This window comes from Aythya fuligula, chromosome 3, assembly GCF_009819795.1.
Source record: "Aythya fuligula isolate bAytFul2 chromosome 3, bAytFul2.pri, whole genome shotgun sequence".
In the NCBI taxonomy this organism is placed as follows: Eukaryota; Metazoa; Chordata; class Aves; order Anseriformes; family Anatidae; genus Aythya; species Aythya fuligula.
The window spans coordinates 93,221,093-93,244,609 of record NC_045561.1 but is presented as its reverse complement, the minus strand read 5'-3'; the positions used below and the strand labels follow the sequence as shown (position 1 = coordinate 93,244,609).

Sequence of the window (23,517 nt, the reverse complement as noted above, 5' to 3'; positions counted from 1 at the left end):
ACTTCCAGATTAATATTTACCTTGGCTCCTGGTGATCCTGGTTTCCCCTGTAGTCCAGGTTCACCTTTATCACCCTATAAAACACAGGAACATGACTGATACATCAATATTTTTTATCAAATATGGTATTATTAGCTAATACAAACAGACGCTAATGGATAGCCAGCTTTTAAAAATAAGGTGTGTGATCAAAAGGCTACACTACTGCTCCTTTACAGGAAACTGGCAGGTTCTCAGGAAGATGAAATACCCGTGACAAAATGGGATCCACCTGCCTGTTCTCAACTGTTCCTTCCCCACCTCCCTCATTTTCCTTGCCTAGTCATACCAGGTTTGTGTATACTGACTTCACATTTCCACCATACTATTTAATAAAATTCTGAAACTCCTTGGACCTGTCTGAGCAAATATGTATATATACTGTAACCAATAGAATTAGGCGTATATTCAGCATAAGGATTTTCATTTAAATCTAAGAACTACAGATTCCTTTATAATGCTTTTCTGTAAGCATGAAGTTTTCCTCTGGAAATGCAACTTATATTCTGAATGAGAGATAAATAAATAATAAAATAATAATAATAATAAAAAAACACACACACACATTTTTCACAAATGGAAATAAGACTTTTTTTTTTTGGATCAATCTTCTTGACCATGGCAAACATTAATGACTATAAAGAATGTTGCCTTCAGTACACAACTTTAAATAAATACATATGTAGTTTTAGATATAAATAATGTATGGGTGGAAGTGAAACTAAATGTAAATACAAAGTTCAGGAAATGGATTCTATATTAATACATTTTCTCTAGGATACACAATTCAATGCTTACTAGCCAAAACTCATTTTGGATTAAACTAAAAGGTTACACTAAAAGATCTAGATTTATAGTATCTATTTTGGTTTCTGAGAGCATGGGTCAAATTAATTCTTGCTGTAGTGCAATCAGTAAAGTTACATCTGAAATAAATTTGGCTCCTCGGGTGGAAAAAGCAGCACGTAACTTTATTTAACACAATTAAAATATAAATAAATGTAACATGGGCAGAGAGTTCTGATGTATACTGAGAATTATCTGGCTCCAAGCATTGCAGAACATTTTCCAGGACAGCAAAGCTGAAACAAAGTCTCATGACCATTTCTGCAGCAGTTCCAAACCTCATGGGATGACAGGCACCATTTACTAAACTATATTAAGCTCTCTTGAGACCAAGCTATCATATAAGGTAATATATGGAAAATCATATAGGTATTCACCAGTATTCAGTATACCAGAAATTTAGCTGCAAAATCTGGGCCTTTTGATAAAGCAGCCATTTATCAAAGTCACAGGTAAATTAACACAAATGCTCACCTTAGGCCCAGGAGCTCCAGGTAGACCAAATGAGCCTTCCGGTCCCATCATGCCCTATTTATTTTTGAAAAAGGCAGAGACATTTCTATAGTAAGCTAGAGGAATAATGTCTTAAATGCAGTGTAAATTAGTATTACTATTATATTTCTACAGCAAAATAAATGGATAGGTGATATGATGTTTTTTATCATAATACTACACAGACTATAGCTCTGGGTTATTTAGGCCTCTTACTGCCTAAGGAAGGGCCACTGTGCAATGGAAAAAAACATTCAGGAAAAAAAAGAACGGTGCTGTCATAAAATATTCCTGAGAGAAAAACTTCTGCAAATTAAAACTCCATCTGTATCATCTAATTTTTAACATAACTTTAAAATGTCCTTAGCTATAATTGAAAGTGACACAAGTTTTAGTTTCCACTTAGGGTTCCCAAAACTTAAGAAAGTATCTGTGGTATTTTAGAATTCTCTCTCTTCTTTCTGACTATGTAACCCTCCAAGGTTGCCATGCCTTGTCTCCTCTTCCAAGCCTTGAGGAGATTTATCTGGATCAGTTAACTTGGGGCCTAACCTTTGCTTTTTAACAGTCTTTGAGACTGAACCATTCATTCAAGACCCCAACAGTCCCTTGGACTCCTCAGGGAAATGTGTTGATGAAGCCATATTTAACTGTCTTTATTCCACACATAAGCTAATAACAAAAGGGTATTAAACCATTAAATTTCTGCATTTCCCCCTTTCACTTTAAAGCTACTCTCAAGTATAATTTAGAAAGGAAATCTTATTTTCAAATCATACTTTCCAAGAAGGAATTCCCATTTATAGTGTTTTCTAAATCTGGTGTCAATATATGTCTTTCTCACCACTTTATCTCACTTCTTTTTTACTCTAGAACTGTGTCAATAAAAAAAAAACACAATATATTATTATTGTTTTATTTGGACTTCCATCTATTCTCTGAAATATGATCTGATGTAAGAATGTACTTAACAAGACACAGCATAAAATACAAGAAATAACACAAAGTCAAACAATTAAATAAGGTCACGTAATCTAATTTACTAGTGATTAAATGTTATCAATTCTTCCAATTGTTATTATTTTCAAGAACTACTCTTATTATTGTTATTTAAATTAATCTTTGCTTTCACATTGCTTTGCAACCACTGTCCATTTAGTACTAAATGTTAGGAACAATTCAGTTCAGTGATAATATCCCAGTCCTTCTTCAGAAGTTGCACGTGATCAAAAATAAATGTGTCTACAGTAATTTGTTACACAGACGGTAATCCAGTTGTGACAAAAAAAAAAAATAAAAAAATTACTTTACTAAGACTAAAAGGATGGCTTTGTTTTTGAAAATACAAGAGAAATTTCAAAATATTTAGAATGGGAAGTAATTTTTGTATGCAGGGTTTTCACCATTCCATCACTTTTCTGTTATTTTGCATGTGCTGCTAACTGAGGCAACAGAGGTTAACTCAGATTTCTATCATGCTGTGTTGTAATAAATTATTGGGCACCAAATTAATATATTAACATCAATAAGCACAACAACTTGCTTTTTGGGCCACAGATACAGGGCTGTGAATACAGAACACAAATGGTATCTATCATGAGCTAGGGAGCTATTGGGCTAGGGAGGTGATCGTCCCCCTGTACTCAGCTCTGGTGAGGCCGCACCTCGAGTACTGTGTTCAGTTTTGGGCCCCTCGCTACAAGAAGGACATCGAGGTGCTTGAGCGGGTGCAGAGAAAGGCGACAAAGCTGGTGAGGGGCCTGGAGAACAAGTCCTACGAGGAGCGGCTGAGGGAGCTGGGCTTGTTCAGCCTGGAGAAAAGGAGGCTCAGGGGAGACCTTATCGCTCTCTATAGGTACCTCAAGGGAGGCTGTAGCGAGGTGGGGGTTGGTCTGTTCTCCCACGTGCCTGGTGACAGGACGAGGGGGAATGGGCTTAAGTTGAGCCAGGGGAGTTTTAGGTTAGATGTTAGGAAGAACTTCTTTACTGAAAGGGTTGTGAGGCATTGGAACAGGCTGCCCAGGGAAGCGGTGGAGTCACCATCCCTGGAAGTCTTCAAAAGACGTTTAGATGTAGAGCTTAGGGATATGGTTTAGTGGGGACTGCTAGCGTTAGGTCAGAGGTTGGACTCGATGATCTTGAGGTCTCTTCCAACCTAGAAATTCTGTGATTCTGTGATTCTATGAGTAAAACTCGAGTAATTATATAATTATTGAGTAACTATTACATTTCTATTTCTCTAATATAAATAATACTATACACAGTATAGTAATAATAACACTATATATATACACCACATATATACTATAGACATCACATAATTTCCAACACTATCCTAACTTTGAAGATTAAATCTGCTTGTGCTTACTTAAAAATCAGAGATGATTCAGTTAATCTAGAATAAGCTATTTTTTGGGTGAATGAAGGTTTACTATAGCCTGTGCCTTTTCTTTCATAATTTTGGAATATAAATTACCATTTCCTCTTTATTTGGAGTGAAGCTTCCACAGTCTGCTTCCACTTACAGCCCAAGAGACAGTGTATTCCCATTAACCTTTTGCTTAGGGCATATGTTTAGAATCAGCTTTGTTATGGACAGTGTAATAAAATATCCATTTCATTTTAGAACTGAACCTTGATTACATCAAGGCTGTCTTAATTTACTTGCATATCAGTCCTGCTTCTTCACATTTTCTCTATTTCCATTTATATAGCAAAATAAGCTTTTATACATTTTCATTTCACTGAATTCAGTTCAGCTTTTTAAAAACAAATTTCATATTATCTACTGACCTTCTGAAATAGAGCTATGTAATGTTTTTTGCATTCCTTGATGGCCACTTTCCTTCCCTGAAAACCCTTGTGAAATTATTTTCTCCCCCTTGGATTCCTGTTCTGTGCTCATTTCTAGCACATTAATTAGTAGAGAAAAGGAAACACAAGTTGAGGAGCACAAGTGGGAAAGGATGAGAAATGGAACTTGGGGATTTCTGGTTCCTCTCACATTGCCTGCTCAGTGTGGCCTTGTGATACAGTTCATGTAACATGCTGTTGAGAACCTACCCCCTGCCAACTCCACGCCAGATTTCTTCTAGTTTATGCCCACACTTGGATTAGTAGTAGTTAAATGTTCATCACAAATGTCTCACATTCATTTTATATTATAAGGGAAAAATAAAACCTAGTGCAAGACTTCCTTTCTTGCACTTTCTTGCACTTGAACTACAGGAGGGTAACTACATGAAATCGGCACTCTGCAAGAAGAAAACTTTCTGATGCAATATAAGAAAGGCTTGAGAACATAATCTGAAAACTGGGGCATGTAAAATTACAAGAGAAAAATATGTCCTGAATAAACAATAATTCAATAACATAAAATGTAGTGTTACTTCCCCATTTTCCAGATCTGACACTATTTATGTGGCAGATAAATTAATAAATTACTGATGTTGGCAATGTAATAGGGATAGTTATTACTGAAGAAGAACTTGTTACTTAAGAATTTTCCCGTTATTAATAGCCCATCCACAAGCTTTCCATCTGTTTTTTTCTGGAACAAACATATTCAGTGTGAGTAATACAAGGAAAATCCCACTATCTTTTCTGGCTAGAATTCCCTAATGCCACATAACATATTCAAATATTCCATGCATCAATTTTCTACTTATTTTATCAGGTGACAAAAGATACATTAAATTGAGTTGTCAGGAAATATTAATATATTATTTTCAAGTCTATCACAGAACCAGATGTTATTTATGTAAAGACAATTTGAAGAAAAAAATAGTGAGTTACTTGAATAAATATGTACATTTTGGAATCCCACATGGTTTTATTACAGCTGCTGATATAGCCTCCCCTCCAGCATTTTGTTCAGCTTCATTTAGAAAGAACTGGAGAAAAAATTTCCAGTGATAGCTAATAAAAATGATTAGAGGAACAGGTGAGACCAAATGAGCACGTATTACCTAGAAGTATTTGAACTTCCCAGTTCAATGCTTCTTCCAAATGTGAACCAAACAACTCCAACAACAGGTTATTAAGGAAGTTTATTCTTTCAAAGAATATCTTCAGGGAGCTGAAAGAGTCTTTTAAGTTCATAAAAAGAAAATTAACCAGTGTACTCATGTTATTCTAAGGGGCTTTTGACAGCTATGATGTAGTGGTCACACCTATGGTGGAGTAGGGAAAAAATCCTGCTGGCTGGATGCTGGGTAGCTGTACATTGCGCAGGAAATTCTGAAGTTATTGGATGACAGAGTACTCCAGAATTTGTAAAACACAAAACTAGATTCAGTCTTCCTCTCCATCTTGGAGTGCATTGGTTTCAACTGATCCTATATTCTATTAAGGAACTTAATCATGACAGAAGAGGTGAGATCATCAATACATTTACAGACATCCATGTCTGTATATGATCTATGTAACATAAACTATAATCTATATTATCTGGAAACCAGAGTCAAGTTTTTCTACACCTAGCATTATTCAGAGGGCAAGTTCAGGGTGCTCTTCTCTGTCTTAATTCTTCCAAATCTTCTTTGATGAAAAACAATAAAGCAAAGTGAGAAGAAGAAAAGAAACACAAAGGAAGATGAGATTTGTGGACCATAGGACCATACTAGGTTGAAAAGTCAATTTACAGCTTAATAGCTTCCTCAGCTTCTTCAAGTGATAGTCTGCATATCCCTTTGAATTCCACATGGCTGCAAGTAATTTTCAGCACAATCACAGCATCCTAAAGGAAAGAGTCCTTTATAGAATCAGTGATCTCCGCATCATTCTGACAAATGCAAAATGAAAACTAAAAGACTACCTCAAAAACAGTGACAGATGAGGTGTCCTTATGTTGGAATAGAGATACACTACTGGACAGACACACAGCAAGCGCTGACGTACAGTGAATAATGATTCCTGTTTTGGATGTGCTCTTGATCAACCCACCCAATTATAAATGAAGTTTAGCACATAATTCAAGTACAATTCAGATACAAGATAAAATATAAATTTTGGATGGATCTGAAAATATTTTCTCTCTGAAAAGTAAAGTTAGAATACTATTTAGGTTTACACATCTGAAGTCCATCTACCTTCTGAGTGGACATACAGGCAAACTTCACAGAAAAATAAATAGAAAACAAATATCCAGTAAAAAATAATTTTCCAACAATGGACATAACATATTTTAAATCAAAGACCCTCTCACCAAATAATCATCTAAACAATTCTGTATAAAACAATTACATCCTAAGAAATTTAGAGCAGAAAAAAAATATAGACTTGCTTTCAGGAAGAGAGCAGTGGGAATTACAGATACTGAAAGGACTAACTGATGTACATAATCAAAAAGATTAAAACACTAAGATATAATCAAAAATAGTAAGGATTGAAAGGAATTGGATTTAGATACACAAAGTACACACTTCATTTAGCCCAATAGGTATATACTGCTCAGCAATAATTGCAGAAGAACAGGATATTGTTAGAAACAGCAATGATCCAGCATCCACGCATGTTGTTGGAGTGTATGGTCTTACCTAAACCACAGCATGAAGAGCTTTTAGAGAGCCACTGTTTGATTTTGCAGACATAAGCAGGGTTTTCTTTAAGTTCAGAATGCGCCCTCTCCTTTCTTCTATTTTTTTTTAATGCTGCATAGTGGCCACTGAAACCCCTTCCTCTTTGGGAATGGATAAAATCAAAACTGATAGCTCATGGTGTAAGAGCAAATTCATTACTGATGAAGCCTTTTCATAAGGAAAGATCTTGCAAAGAGATGTAATAGACAAATTAAGAGATAGAAAAATTATGAAACAGAATGACACAATCTGTTAATGATTGCCAAAATCCAAGAATCTATAGCAGTGTACTCTCACCTGTTGCTAAAATATCAAGAGGCAATGTGATGGCAAGGGCAGCAGAGAGAACAGTTCACAGCTTTCACCCCCAGTTTCAAAACTTCAAATATGCCACTGGACTAACAAATTTGCCATAACCTTGTCTTGTGACATTGATATTGTGACTTCTATGCATAGCTTCCCTATTTAGGGATAAATAGATCTGTGCCATCTATACTTACAGACATCACTCAAAACTGCTCAGTCTTCTGTTTGCTAAATGCCATCCAGTTAATTCCAGTGATTTTTCTGAAGCTCTATCCAGAGCATTTTCCTCTTGCTACTATTCAAATCCCTCAGCTTTGTCCAGTTAATTTTAATCTACTGCTTCCTTTTTCACTCAGATAGACTGAACCATCAAGAGAACTATTGTTCTGAAATTATTTTTTGTAAAAAGTGTTTACATGTTAGTCTTGTGTATTAAAGCAATGTTGTCGAGGTATTCATAAGAATCTGATATTTCTTCTTGGTTCTGATATTGGAAACTTTCGCTGTCACCACAATGAAAATCACAGATTTGGACTCTGTGATGATTTATCTTCAAACATATTTTCTAAGCTAAGTAAGTTAAACTGTATCTTATTGTTTCCCATATAATCATATTTATCTCACTAGTAGCGCTATAGAAATGCTGAAAATTCCTGATTAAATATTTTCACTGAAATGCTTTCTTGCCTTTCTAAGAAAGGGAGGCTGTGTATTCTATTTGGATTGAGTGTCAACAAGCTCATTACATGCAAAACAAGTAACAAATCTCAAGATAAAGCAACAAGGTGAGAGAAATGCAAATTTTCTTCTTCCCATTGCTGACACATTAAATGACACATCAAACACACAAAATAGACCATTAACACATTAAAATAACTGCACATCTTTCAGGAAAGTCAGAAGCATTTTAGTCAGCAAAGAGGATAAAATATATAAAGAACAAAAATATTGAGGTATATTAAGGATGATTAAAAATGGAACCACATAAATATTGTTGAACATTAGTGATGTGGTGATCAGGCTCTTCTCCCTAGCACCAAGTGATGAGTGGAAATGGCCTCAAGTTGTTCCAGGGGAGATATACTTTGGATATTAGGCGAAATTTCTTTACTGAAAGGGTTGTGTGGCATTGGAATTGGCTGCCCAGGGAAGTGGTTGAGTCACCATCCCTGGAGGTCTTCAAGAAACATGTAGATGTAGAACTTAAAAGTATTGTTTAGTGGTGGACTTGTCAGTACTAGGTTAAACGTTGGACTAGATGAGGGGTCTTTTCGAACCTGAATGATTCTATGATTTCAATATAAAAAGATAATTATTTTTAAAGCAGCGTATGTTCAACTAACAAAGAAGATCCTATTAATTAATGAAAGAATTCTGTGATTTCTAAATGATTATAAAGAACACAGAAATCACTCTACTTAAGCAGTAACTAAGGTGTGTTAAGCTGGACTGTCCAAAAAGACTAAATTATTTTCAATTTCCTACATTACAAAATAAAAAATTCTTTTTAAGCATTTTGGGAATTTTGTGACCTCAGCTATTCTCACAGTCCTTGTTGAAACTGAATATTATTAGAAAAACATCCCAATATTCACATTCAAAAATCCACTGCACACTATGACAACATATAATCTAGTCTATAATTTCATAATAAATTGACTTGAGTACCTTCAGAGTTAAATCAAAGTTAAAGTAACTCAGAAAGCAAATTCACACTAATGATAATGTGTTTGATGGATTTGTTTATCAAATGTGCAGTCTGGAAATTATCAATTTGAAAATAAAAGTGTGTGTATATTTTGGGGGATAATTTATAAATTAGACATGATCTGATCCTATTTGCAAATGTGAAAATGCTAGGTTGCTACTATATGTGCTTGTTGGCTCATCAGAGGTAGCAAACAACAGTGTAAGAATTATTGGTACTACCTGTTCATAATAACATGATTCTGCAAACTCACAGTTTCCCCTGGTGACCCTTTTGCTCCTGGTTGACCCGGTGGTCCAATTTCACCCTATATTTTTTGCATAAAGAGAATAGTTGTGTAATTAATATATGTACAATTAACAGTTGTGTTAAATTCCCTTTAATTATGCACATCTGTTTGAGTAGGATTCAAAATATTATGACATTAACTTTGTTACTTTTAAATTATGCATTCCTTCTGGAATAGTAGAAATAAGACCTAATAAAAGATGCCAAACATGCCCTAAGCATTTTGGAATATGCCTCCTTTCATTTGCAGCATGATTTGTTGTCCTAAATATCCCCTGTGAAAACCCTCCTCTCAGTACAGGTTGAACCTTTAGCACAGAAACAGTATATATATGCATAGTTTTTAACTGTGTTTTGATTTATTAACAATACCTTTTGTCCTTTTTCTCCTTGATTTCCAGGGATTCCAGGAATTCCCTGAGGGGAGAGGAGGGAAAGAAAGAGTAAAAAAAAAATGTTTTAATTAAATGGAATATCTTACCGAAATTTATGAATATCTTACCGAAAAAATACTATATAAAAAAAAAAATTAAGAAAAAAAAATATATCCTCATAAATTTAACATTTATTATATAATTAGGGTTCCAAATATGGGCAGAAAATGGAAAATTAAAAAAAAAAAAAAAAGGTATAAGAAAAGAGCTTCAGCTGGATACATGCAAACTATTTCATCTGGGGGTACAGCGAAACAGCAAAGTTCAGCCCCTCCCGGGTGCTTTCTTGCCAGAACTCCACATCTGCCCTGGACAGGCTCATGTACTCCTGGTTGCCCACCAAAGGTTGTAATACTGTACTGAAAACCCTGACATGGGGAAAGAAACCACTACCCATTATTCATAAGATTCCCATATAAAATAGAGCATGCCTTCCTTCTTCCAGCAAAAGTCTTGGCCAACAGGACATCAGGTTTGAGTACCACAAATCCTATTTTTCTATTTAAATTACAGTGATTGTAATTTAACACAAGAGAGAGCTATTATCATATGTGATGTATGCTAGCTTCCACTTTCATAAATACTTGAAGATCTCTATCATTTCCTCACCATCGTTGTTCATTTAACTCTACAGTGTATCTCATACTGGTTTCTTACAGCAATAATTTATGTGAATATAGTTTAGCTTTAAAACAAAACTCAATATATACTTAAAACTGTAATCTATATTCAGTTAATCTATTTTTCCTCTTAGTTAAATCCATTCAAGTTTTTTGTACAGATACTGTTCTTACTTGTACCATTATCAAGCTGCAGCAAGGATTTGGTATATAGACTTTGTGATTTAATCACGTTGAAATTAATATGCTATAGTGAAAACAAGTAGACTGGTCTAGACAACACCAAACAAACACATTCTATGGAAAAAAAAAATCAACATGAGTGTAACAACCAGAATAACTTAATAGTTTCCATATGGACTACATTTGTACAATGCTGGCTTGGAAAAGATAGCTCCATTGCTTTGCAGATTATACCCAGCTTCTCGTTAATAATGAGCCCATCAAGCAGAAGCAGTTCATTAGTCTGTTCGCTTGAGTTAACTATGGTATCCTCAGCATCTTGTAAGTCACCTAAATTCCAATGTATGTATCATTAAAAGAAGAGATCAAAGAATATAATACAAATAACTGGAAAACAAAGCCTCATTCTAAAAATTCTACTCACCTCGCATAATATAAGTCTTCTGGCTAAAATTTTGTCCAAAACCATCTTTTGCGCAAATAAACTGATAGGAAATGGAGTGCATTTATCACCATATTAAGAACCTCTAGACCTGTCTGTGACTTCTCAGTATATTTATTTAACAGTTTATTTCTGTAGCTGTAAAACGTAAAACTAAGCTATAAATATCCATACCAGAATTTCACACAATGATGAAAAAAAAATCTCCCAGTAGGCAGGAATCTTCTTTTACTGAAAGGATGCACCAAAGCTTTCCATGTTTACATTTCTAAGGTACTTGCAGGGCTGAGAGAAGACCATTCCACATACTTATCCAACACAGGGAATGATTTACCATTATATAAGCATGCCTAAGAGAAGAAACAGAATGTTCTGCTGAGCTCTGTTGCACTTTCAGGGCTAAAAGAAATCACTGATACAAGACATTTAACTTTACCTTTATGTCAGTGGCAAAGAAGGACAAAACTCAAAGAACAACTGTAAAACTAAGTCACTGGGCCATTTTTTTATTTTCTCATTGATTTTGCACTACTGAAATGCAAGGAATTTAAGCTCTTATTTCAGTGGGAGACTATCCAGATTCTCAAAATTCTCTTAGGGCTCATTGACATTCACTCAGCTAAGAATGAACCTATCACTTATTTTAATCTGAGTGATTCCCAGATTACATGGGGTGGAGATTTTCACAGTTATTCACCACAAGTCAGTTGGCACAGGAGAAGGAGAATGAAGTGGCTAATTTGTCCTTAAAGAATGAGTTTTTCCCGTAAGGATTATTTTTCTCTATATCTCTGATGGTTCAGCAATTTCAAGGACTAGTTTCTGTAGGTTCAGTTCCAGGATGCTTAAAACAGTAAATTTTGTTTCCTTCTCATTGTCTGCTCCAAATCTATTACCTCCTTTTACATGGATAATCCCTGGTCATGCCAACTAGCACTTTCCCGAAGGGCAAAGTTAAAAAGTAGCTTAGATATCCGGAGTTGCTTCCCTAACTTCTCAGTCAAAAGCCAAACCAAGTTTTGGAAATGTATTAGCATCCTTGTTCCTAAACAGAGATTTCATCCACAGTACAAATCCTCAAAATCTGAGCTTTCTTTTTCTTTCCATCCACCATAAGTAATAAGGCACTTTTAACAGGAAGTTATGCTTAATAGGGTGACATAACTACCAAAGAAACTTTACCGCAACTATCAAAAGATGCATTCTTCTGATCATGAGGTGAAACAATAAGTTTCACTCCATTTGTTAGATGAAAATGTAATTTTTGTGAAGTGCAGATTGTAACTAAAATTATCACAAATGCCTGTGTTTAATCAAAACTTAATATGAAACAGATTCATCATGCAATTTTTCTGCCATTAAGGGAAACACAATGTTTGGAACTACTACAAATGGGAAAATTGCCACCCACAGGGAGTAAGAGAATCAATGCTATGGAATAATTCATGATTCACTGAGCTAGGGAAAAAAATGCCTTCAGGGATTTTTTTTTTTTTTTTTTTACAAAGCTTCTAAGCAACATTTTGAAATATGAAATACAGAAAAGGTTGTAATTCTAGATTTTCTTTTCTTCCTCTTTCCAGAAAACTTATTTTAAATGGTTTGTATTTATCATATATACAGTTACAATACCAATAAACATAGCATTACATTTCTAACCAGAATAACTACAAATCAAAGCATCTACTGAGCTTTTATGCTTTCTATCCTTACACACATTGGACCATCTTATCCTTCAGAGTCAGTTCATTTCTTGAGGTTCTTTTGCCTCAAATTTCATGTAAGGCTTAGTCAATTTGGTATTTAAAAAATAAGCTTATTGCAAGTCTTATCACTGCCTTAGTCAGCTCTTTCAGCATCAGCTGTCTGACTTTCTTAACCATCTTAATTTCCTTCAAATGTCTTAATCTTTCCTCTAAATTTTTCCCTTAAATGGGAAGTGTTCCCCTACCCCTTTATAAGCCTATATAAATAATTTTAGCAAGTGCTATAGACACATGAAATGTAAAGCCAGCAAGATATCCTAGTAAGCCAAACTCATAGGTTTAAAACTTTGGCTTCTCTACTGCAGCCTTATCATGCACTACTAAGTTTGTGCCTAAAAGCTAACACGATCAATCACATATCAGTCTGACAGCTAACTATTTTTTTTTTTAATTTGAGATACATCTGTGTTTCCCTTTTATTCATCCTCCTTTGCCTGATGATAAGTTTCTACAGACACAGCTAGCAAAGCCTCCTGAAAGTCTTCACTAAGATTTTTGACTAAGAATCACAATAAAAGTAACTGTAAACTAGGATATCCAAGGGTAAAATGAGTTCTGGGTGTCCTTTCCATGTGGGAAATACCACTGCTTAGCCATTGGTCTCCCTGCTTTACCGCAGAGTGAAGTTTGCCCGGACATGGAACTAAATCCCTTGATGCAGTCTTCCTCAGTAGCAGCCTCCACAGCTGGGAATTCCAGATGCGTAAAAGCAAGAATTTGTTTCAATTATGATGATGAGCTTAAACAATTCTGTATAAATACTCTATGCTATCCCAGTTTTAGCAATTTAAATAAATCTTCCATTATTTGATAATATCTGGCAGATATAACGGATTTAACTGTAAAAGGAACATAGTTTCACAATCCCTGGAAAATCTGTCTTGCAGCTTTCCTTAATCATGAAGTGTCTATTTTTGTTTTTGGATGATATTAAACAGCTGGATTTTTTTCCATGCAATCCAACTAAAAATCCACTACGTTGGCCAAGGCTTTATATACAAATCAACTAGGTGTAAGCATTTTTACTTAAGGTACAAGCTACACTTCTCAAAATATTTCACCCCCTTTTACTAGTGAGCATCATGGGTTATTTATATCTCCCTCATGCTTATGAATTGCAGAAGAAACAATGCATAAAAGCTTTTGCAAGAAGAAAGAAAAAAATTATTTTACTCCTAAAATGAGCATTTATCACCTTATTCTATTATTTTCTGCTACTGTCTTTAATATTTCCTGTCTCTTCAGTGCCTGGTAGAACATCACCCTTTGGCACTGGTCAACAGCTTGTGTAAGGAAAGTTTATAGACTTCAGAAAACATATGCATTATCATAAAACATTCTCTCTAGAAGATACAAGATTATAGAATATTTTCAAATGATTCTCTCTTATGAGCAAACTGTTTTGTGGTCAATTCACCAAGAAGATAGAAAAAGCATTAGTGCAATCACCTTATTTTCTAAAGGTAGGTATACAAAACCATTATATCTGAAGTAGTATCATTTTTTTCTATTAAAAATTATCATGATTGTAAAAGATGGGATTAAAAAAATCAGTTTAAACTGAGACCTTTTGAAAAACAATATATATATATATATATATATATAAAGATGTTTAAGCATACAACTTTTATTTCTGAAGTCATTCTTTGGGAGAAGAAATCTCTCAGCTTCTTTACTACTGTTGTTGAACATTATGGTTTATTTTATGACATAACATAGTATCTGCTTTAATTTCTTACTTTCATATAAGGATTGTCAGTGAAGTTATTTTGTCGTGACTACACGTTATTTAATTTGTATTAATGTTCAAAAATAGATCCATGAATAACATTTAGAAACTTTTGTTAAAAGATGGTCACGTTCTAGTCTGCTGCCCATTTACACCATGAAAATTCAAGCTGTATCCCTAATAATCATTCATAATTCAGGTAGTGGCACAAGCCTCACAAAATACTCCCAGCAAGGCAGTGGGGTACTTTACTCAGAGTTTCAGTCGCACAAAATCCATAGGCTTTTTATGAAGGTTGCCAGATTGGTGCTAATTTTGACTATGTTCTTTTTTCAACAGTGTAATTGTTAATGAAGGACAGCTGAAGTATCATGTTTAAAAAAGATAAAAATCATAACTACTGATAAAAAGATGGGTGTTTTAGCATATTTGAGCTCACTGAAGCATGTTTTAATTATAATATTCCTTCCATTCTGAAAAATCTGTAATTGATTCTGGAAACGCATTAAAGTACATTGCATAAATTATAGCAGTGGCACAAGATTCACAAAAGATATCTATCTACACAGATATTCCCATGATCCCTCCTAGAACCTGAAGAATTCAACTGTTCATGTGTTACTGATCTTTACTTGAACAAGCATACTTCATGATACTTGAGAGATTTAGTGGAGGTATGTAAAAAAAGTACAAGTCAAGACAAAATTTGAATAGAAGTACAGTAACAGTCCAGATACTTTTTAAAAGATTAGAGCAAATCCTTGATAATCCTAAAAGAATGAAATACACAAAACCAACTTGGATAATGGATAAAACTCTTCTGCTGTGGGAAGTAGCAAAATATGTGTAAAAGAAACTCAAAAGTCGCATGTTACTGCTGACTACCTGGAACTGACAACAAATAAAAATGGGCTAAATACAAAGAAGGGTTCTCACATACATAATGAGTATTCACTAGACTAACATTGCAGCTTTAAACTAAATGCAGGAAAGGAGAAAGCATTACCAAGATCCGTAGAGTTATAAGACCAGAGTTTGTAAGCATTTTTTTTTTTTTTTTGGCAAGTTGCTTATTAAAAATGAAACACACATATGTTACATGTGGAACATAGTGACCCCCTGTTGCAATGCCAATAACACAGAACTTGGAAAACTATAATTGGAAAACTGGAAAATTTAATAAAAATGAGAACTGTGCATATTCTCTCACAGGGTGAAACTGATGTTACTGTTTATTGCAAATACACTTCAAAATAATATGAATAACAGACTCATCAAATCTTTGTGGATCCAAAGCTAGCCAGACAAAATCCAAGTCCCCAGCCTCACAGGTGACACTGCAATGTCCTCCCTCTGCCACTCATGCCATGCATTATGGACGGAGCAATCCAAGCATGTCAACAGTGGCTAAAAAGCTCAGACTTCTAACAGGTGACAAACCAAGCCACGTTTCATACCTACATTCAAATACACTAATATTCAAGAAGTTACATGTCTTCGAAATGTTATAAAATTTCTCCACTACTTATAATTTATGCAGAAAAGCTTGTGATTGATCATACAGTCTTGAGCACCTTGCACATCAGAGCATGAGGTCAGGCTGAGGGACACTGATTGTTGCTCTGCTCCTTGCACCCAACCCTCCTGGCTGGCTAACACTACAAGAATTGCAGTTCTTCTCACACAGATCACACTGGTGTGGAAGAATGTAGTTTTGGGCCATCCCCCTCTCCTGTAGTAAGGGGCCACGTATTTAAATTAGCAAGGGGTAGGTTTAACAACAAATCACACTTTTTTCCATATGGTGCATACTGTGACACAGGAAGTAGCAAAAGAAAACAATAAAACTGTGTTCCAAAAAGGACCATAAAATTACTAGAGAATTGGTCCATTGCTGGCTATTAAGTAGGGTGGGCCAGCATGCACTCTTGGCTAAGGAAGTCCCTAAAGACAGTCAGAATCTGGCAGTAAATGACATGGGGGGGAATTCTACATACTGCTACTGGGTGTCAGAGAAAAAGTTCTGTGAAAATTCTTTTGGTCTGTTTGGCAGTTCTTACCTGTGTTTAAGAAACAGCTAAACAAGATTTGGTGTGGAGAATGGGATGAAACCCTTCCAGAGCACAAAGTAGGAAAATCATAACCTGATTCAATTAGTAATTGCTAAGACTATATTTAATTACTAAAACTAAAGCACAATCAAACTTTTGCAATGTGAGTCAAAATTCCTTCTTAAACGGTCTAATATTTCTACAGCGTATCACTTCATGCTTTGTCTTACTGGATCCAAAAGCCTTGTTTTTGCTGGTCCTGTAGTAATTTATTCCACATTGGTCCAGTATGAGTAAAAGGTGTAAAAATCATCAAGACAATTTGTTTTGTAGCTTGACCTAAGAACAGGATCACATAACACTGTTCCACATGCTTTGTTAGCCCAGAGTACTACTTGATTCTGGTATGTCATCATTTTTACAGCAATGGCTAAGAATGGCAGTATTTTTAAGTTATCTGTCTGAAAGGAAATAGTTACTGGCCATTACATACCTAAAAATGAAGCTTTGATACAACAAATGAAAAACGATGTATTTTTACTGTATGTTTTTCCAGTGTGGGAAGGACAGGCCTTATGCCATCACAATATTATCATCTTAGCAGAAGCATTAGTTAAAACCTACAAAAGGATTTAAATTCATTCTGATTAAAGATTGTTTAGGTTTTCATTTCACAGAATCACAAAATCTAGGTTGGAAGAGACCTCCAAGATCACCAAGTCCAACCTCTGACCTAACACTAACCAGTCTTCCACTAAACCGTATCACTAAGCACTACATCTAAATGTCTTTTAAAGACCTCCAGAGATGGTGACTCAACCACTTCCCTGGGCAGCCCATTCCAATGCTTAACAATTATGTATGGAAAGCCAGCCTATATTCAGACAAGGCTTTCCAGGGTTTCAATTCACTGTAATTTTAATACATATATCTGACATACAAGAAAACACAAATTGAAACACATTTCTCCAAATTTGCTAACGCTGTACCTACTCAAGTTGAGACTTAAGTATCAACTTCTCAATTTCACATTTAAAGCTCTTTGTGGACAGTGATTGTCTTCATTTTTTCTTCAGTAGGGGTGAACCAACTGGTCTCACAAAACAATGGTTAAATCCTCTTTATAGCAATAATATTGAGTAGAATAGTAACATCATTTCTCTGATGAAAGGAGTTTTTAGGTTCACAAATACTGCAGATCTGACTTTTTTAACTTCCCAATATCTTTCACTATTCCTACATTACATAATATGTGATGATTTATCTTGAACAATTGGCAGGACTCCAACTAAATATATAGAGTAAGGCAATGCTGCTCATTCTGAAGGGCACCTGGAAAAAGTATAAGAAACTACTTAACTTTAACATCCCAGCTAACACTTGAACACAGAATAAAACATAAAAATGTTTGTTTGCTCTTCTCTTCCACACTTTCTGGAAGGGTTCAGTTCAACAAACTTGAGCCAATCTAAAAACCATACTTTTATTCTAAGCCAATCTTCCAAACTTGGCTTCCTTTACAGTTAATTAAAAAAATAGGCAACTTCAGAAGTGATGATACCTTCTATCTGAGACCACTTTCATGACGGGATGAATAACCCTATATAGATAGAGAAGAGTACAGGGAACCAAAACACAGAGGTGGACTAAATTATGTCTGCTTGACTATATTAGGTGAAATGAAACCTGAACAGGGTAATTATCAGAGCACAGACTGTAGATTAGCTGCCCACAATCAGCATTTAGAACATCGAAGGAGTCATAGCTAGATTGCTTCATATTACCACCTTCTCAAGGAGGCTGTAACTCAGGTCTTCTCAGGACATATGTGCAAGAAATCTTTTCTCTAGCTTGTCCCATATCTTGAAGAAGGCTGAGCCCTAGTAAAAATGCTCGCTACCTTGTTACTACCCTGTTGCCTGCTGAAATTAAATCAGAAGAAGGAAGGTAAAACATCCTTTGGATCCCCCTGTTTCTATTTGTGGTTAAGTAACTCACCATAACCATGCTGAGAAGTAGAGAATACAGCAGCAATGAGAAAAGCAAATGAACTGAAATAATAAATATTTATGACTGCTACATACTAACTGAGTGTCTTCTTCATTCATTGCCTCCTGTACTTACTGCCTGTTTGGTTTCTATGTTTAGGAATCAACTGAGGAAAGACTCTGTTCAGTTAAATGTCTCCAGAGTCACTGGAAATGCCAACAGATACGTACCTTAATTATAAATCTAAATCCTAATTCCTAGTGTTCAAAATGTATTAAGAAAGGATTTAAGGAAATATTCTGGGGATGTGTTAAAGATTCAGGTCTCTCTTCTTTTGATTATTCTCTAGCACGAACATTAACAAAGACAAAATTCACACCAAGACAGAGTTTTCCCTAGAAACCTGAAACACCATGTCCCAGTGCTCTACAGAACATTTAAATACTGATAGGAATTTGCTTATGAGCTACACTACTGAGATTCAAATCGCACTATTACTGTTATGCCAAAATGCAATGATACAAACCACTGACAATGGATAATTGGTGTGCATAAAAGTGAAATACTTTGAAATTGCACACACAAACAGAAATTGCATTATGAAGCATTAGTTCCTATAGCACTGTCTGTGACTAGGTGGAATTACCAACACACAGTTTAAAAAGCCTGGTCTGTTTACACACCATAAATGGTGAAAAAAAATACATATACCTTTTCCTTTTATTCACTATAAGTGATAATCTAAGTTTAAAAAGACTTTATTGTCTGACAAGTATTTAGAAATTTTAAACAGTTTTAACAATACATGTTAAAACAATGCCAAAAAAAACAAATGCATCTCAATTTTCCACAGCTTGTTTCTGTGACCTGACATGATGAAAGACCACAGTAAGCACAGTGTTTAGTGACTCACCACTTAGGGTAAGCACATTATTACTTACATATTCATGCAGCTCACAATCTAACATAGTCTAACAAATATTACCCTTTCTTTCTGTGTGATTGAACACAGCTGCTGAGCAATAGTCATGAACACAAGTGCTGTGTTTACAGATGAAAGCATTAAAAAAATGGCATTGTCATTAATTTAATTTATACGATTGCAAATATGTCCTATGTCTTGCATTTTTGCATAAAATGTACTAACTAAATGATTATTTATTGTTACTAAAAATATTTTTGATTCTATCAGCATAGATACTAAACACTGACATACTTTATATCTTAATTCTATAATATGTTTGAGAGTGGGAGCTTAGCATAGACAAAAACACAAATAACAAAGTTTTCATTGCTACACAATATTTAAACACAAAGAGAAAAAAAAAATCTGCCATTTTACTTACTTGCAACTTCTTAGCCACAATTCACAAATGGGATATTTGTTTCACTGGTTGACAAATATTTTTTTCTTTACAAAAGATTTTTTTTTTCTTTTTTTGTTCTTTTCTTTCCCACTAAATGGCAAAAAAGTTTCTTCAATGATTTCAAATACTTTATCATACCATATTTTGGCTAAGAGGTTGATGTGTATATGACTAAATAAGGCCAAAATCATGTGATGGCACTGCCACCAAGTAGGGACTGTTGGGTGGTTTGAGTTGTCATAAGTTCGTTAAGCATTACTCTATGCACATTCTTATTTTTATGATCCTAAGCATAATGTTTCGGTTGAGGAACATAGAAAATCCATTTTGATAATTGTCGTTTCCAATGTGCTATCTAGATTACAGATTTTACAGGGTCTTGAAGTATTCCTTGAAACATGTGGGCATTGAGAAAACTGTAAGGTGAGAATAATGGGGAGATGTTGCTGTTAGAAGATTAATCAGCAAGTATGAAATATTGTGCACTGGAAGTACAACTTTCCTGGCATTAAAATGGCAGATGTCAGCCCAATACACAACATGGCAAACACCAGTCCAAATATTCTCTGCACGCACCCTGTACTTCAGCAAAGCCTTTCATGGGATGAAAATACCACACAAGTTCAGGAATGTCGTAAATATTATTACTGACATCAGCTGGACCAAAAAGAATGCAAATTAGTCTTCTTTTAAATATCACATGTCAAAATAAGTGAATATTAATCACTTGAGGTATACCTATTTTGCACCAGTTATATGATATAACTTTCAAGGTCTGGAGTGGTTATTCTTTCCTTATTTGGGTAAATTAATGCATTTGCCTAGGATAGATCATTACTAGGATTGCCTAGTATTAGATCAGATCAAATCAAATTAAACAAGTAAACAAGTTCATAATTTAGTAATCCTACTGAGAAAATAAAGAACATTTAAAGAACTTCTGAACTTTCTAACTTGAATCAGAGATACCCAGACAGAGCTGAGCTGGATTGACACACAAAGATTACATATGTATCATTCTTCAATCCAAACCAATTTAGTAAGCAAACACATATTTAACTGATATTTAGAAGTTAAGTAATTCCTGATTAAGAATATAGGATCTATTTACAGTTGTGTGGATTCTTCCATTCAACAAAAATCTCTACTTAAGTCCAGTAATTTGTTAGAATGCCTTTTTTATTTTTCAGTCCAAGCAGTTGTATGTTAGCTAATATATGTATCCATTCATCATTTGTTCAAAATAACATAAAACATCAAAAATATTTTTTACTTATAATCAATTGCAGAAAACTGACTTTTGGCTCCCCCCCCCAAAATCATTAAAAATCAAATTGTATAGCAATAATGTTTAAATACTGAAAAACTCTCTGCAGGAAGGTACATTGCAATACTACTACTAAGAAAATCTTGTTTCTGATACTTAGAAAAAAAGTAGTGACTGCAGTATATATATGCTTACAAACATCACTGTAACTAATATGAAAGACTCCTGTCTCCTAAAAGCACAAACATTTAAATGGGCAAACATTTATATGGATTTTTAAGTCGTATTACCACAAGAGAGGATATGCGATGTATACTGTCTACATCCATACTGCCAAGCTGATTCACTTTTGTTTTCATACCGGATCTCTGCACTCTATCTCACACAAGCTGAGAACACAACAGCTGAAGCTGCAGTATGAGGTAAATATGAGCATTGCCTCAGTGGGAAAAGGCACATATGGAACAATGTGTATCACAGCTCTAACTCTGCAGACTTATGGTCTACACTATAAGCGTATGTCAGGCAAACACTTCCTCTGAGAATTCAGTTCAGTTTCTGTATTAAGTACAATTTTAAGTTTAAAGTCTCAAAATGAAAATTTCCAATAAACACTCAAAATTACTTTAATAAGTAGAAGAGATTATGCTCTTCAGATCTATGGGTTTATGGCTTTGTGTATAAAAAGGACTAGTTCATCTGAATCACTGAATTCAAATAAATAAGCACTACCAATAATTCTGAAGATACTGAAATTAAAAAAAAAAAAAAAGTGCACTTAAACTGTTTGCTGGAGGACAATTCTTACAGAATCATGCTTTTTAAATAAATTTCTTAATTTATAAAAGATTAACAAGCTTTTAAGAGAGATTTTAACAAAAGAAAAATATCTATTTATTGTAATGCAGTTCAGCAAGTCAGTAGGGAGATTTTGAATGATACAATGTATTGGTCAGAGGTATGTCTACCAGTAGGCTTACAAACCAGCTGCAATGGATGGGGAATGCTTGCACGTAAATTTTATCAGCACATGAATTAATAAGAAAAATGCCAGCATAGCTATAAAAAGGTCACTGCATTATACGAGCATAAAACAGAATACTCCTGAGTACTGTTTATAATTATTTGTTTATAATTATTTATAGTACATGCCGTTCTTGTCCATAATAGGCATACAACTACAGCTCCTTTACTACTCCCTTACATGTTTTAAGAAATTGTCTTTGTTAACATTGCATCTATAAAACAATTCTAAAGAAATGTCAGCCGGGTATGCCATCCCTTCTCTGTTTGATTTCCCAGAGTAAGTTATCTGATTTGAAATGTTGATAACTGAAAAATTCCAAAAACAATACTTTCTTTAGTCTTTGTAGACATAACAAAAATAAAAAGATACCACATAATTACAGAAAATGAATATAATTAATCTAATTGCTTGGTGTGCACAGCCAGAAATTTCAAAATTAGAAATCCCAAAGAACAGAAAGAAAGTGAGAATTAGATGGGAGAGAACTGTTATGTTTTACAACTTAGAAATGCAGGAATTATTTTCCAAGTTGCATTAGGTCAGTGGGTCCAAGTCTATTACAACATTTATTGTGGCTCTGGTCCAGACTGAATTCAATGAGAATCCTTCCATTGACTTCAATACACTTCAGATCAGCAAATATGTTGTCATGTCTTACATCATTTTTGTCACCTGGGAATAATAGAGCCATTGAGACTAGTCTGCCTTGAGTTCCAGAAGTCTTTACTCGACTGTTTCTTTACAGCACCATTCTCACATTTATCTTCTTAATAGCAATTAGCTCTGCTGAAAATGCAGGATGGAATGTATGTAATTAACATAATTTGTCAAATGGAATGATGAAGATAAGCTATACTGCAAATAATGTCTGTTAAAAATATATACACCTTTTAAGTGGACTTAAAAGTTATAATTGACAGGAAAACCTCCATTCAGTCTAAAAAATGTGGTTGAGCTTACAGCAAGCACTGTATAATTAAAGCAAGATTATTGAAATTATTGTGTTGTCAAAGCTGTCATCTTTCCCTTCCTCATGTAGGAACAAGAATAACATCTGTTATAGTAGCTCCTGCAATCAGAAAGTCATCAGAAGACTCTGTCTGCCCTGACTACTCTCACAGTTCAGCAGAACCTCTTGAGGAAAAATTAGTACACTTATCTTTTACTTTTTTTTTTTTCTTTTTGGCTGTGGGAAGAAGCAGGAAAGGAGAATTTTTATGATTAGAAAAGCACTTCTGCTTCTAAAGACTTAACTTAGAGGAAGAAGAAATTAATAAACAATCATTACAAAATTAATCTGACTAGCTAAATCTGCTTGTAAAGAAATAATGATGTACGGCATAGAGCCTACCAAAGTCTTACTGCATCAGCTGTTTATGTCAAA

The 23,517-nt window shown here is 34.6% G+C and overlaps 1 protein-coding gene across 1 annotated transcript in view; it reads right to left on the bottom strand.

Moving 5' to 3' along the window:
* The window catches only part of COL21A1 (collagen type XXI alpha 1 chain), a 116,739-nt gene that overhangs the window by 16,802 nt on the left and 76,420 nt on the right, over window positions 1-23,517 (bottom strand). Inside the window, exons 18-21 of the mRNA XM_032185725.1 lie at window positions 9,631-9,675; window positions 9,224-9,277; window positions 1,360-1,413; window positions 21-74 (exon numbers count right to left, since the gene is read on the bottom strand). Of these exons, the coding sequence (XP_032041616.1) occupies window positions 21-74; window positions 1,360-1,413; window positions 9,224-9,277; window positions 9,631-9,675 (207 nt within the window). The remainder of the gene's footprint in view (window positions 1-20; window positions 75-1,359; window positions 1,414-9,223; window positions 9,278-9,630; window positions 9,676-23,517) is intronic.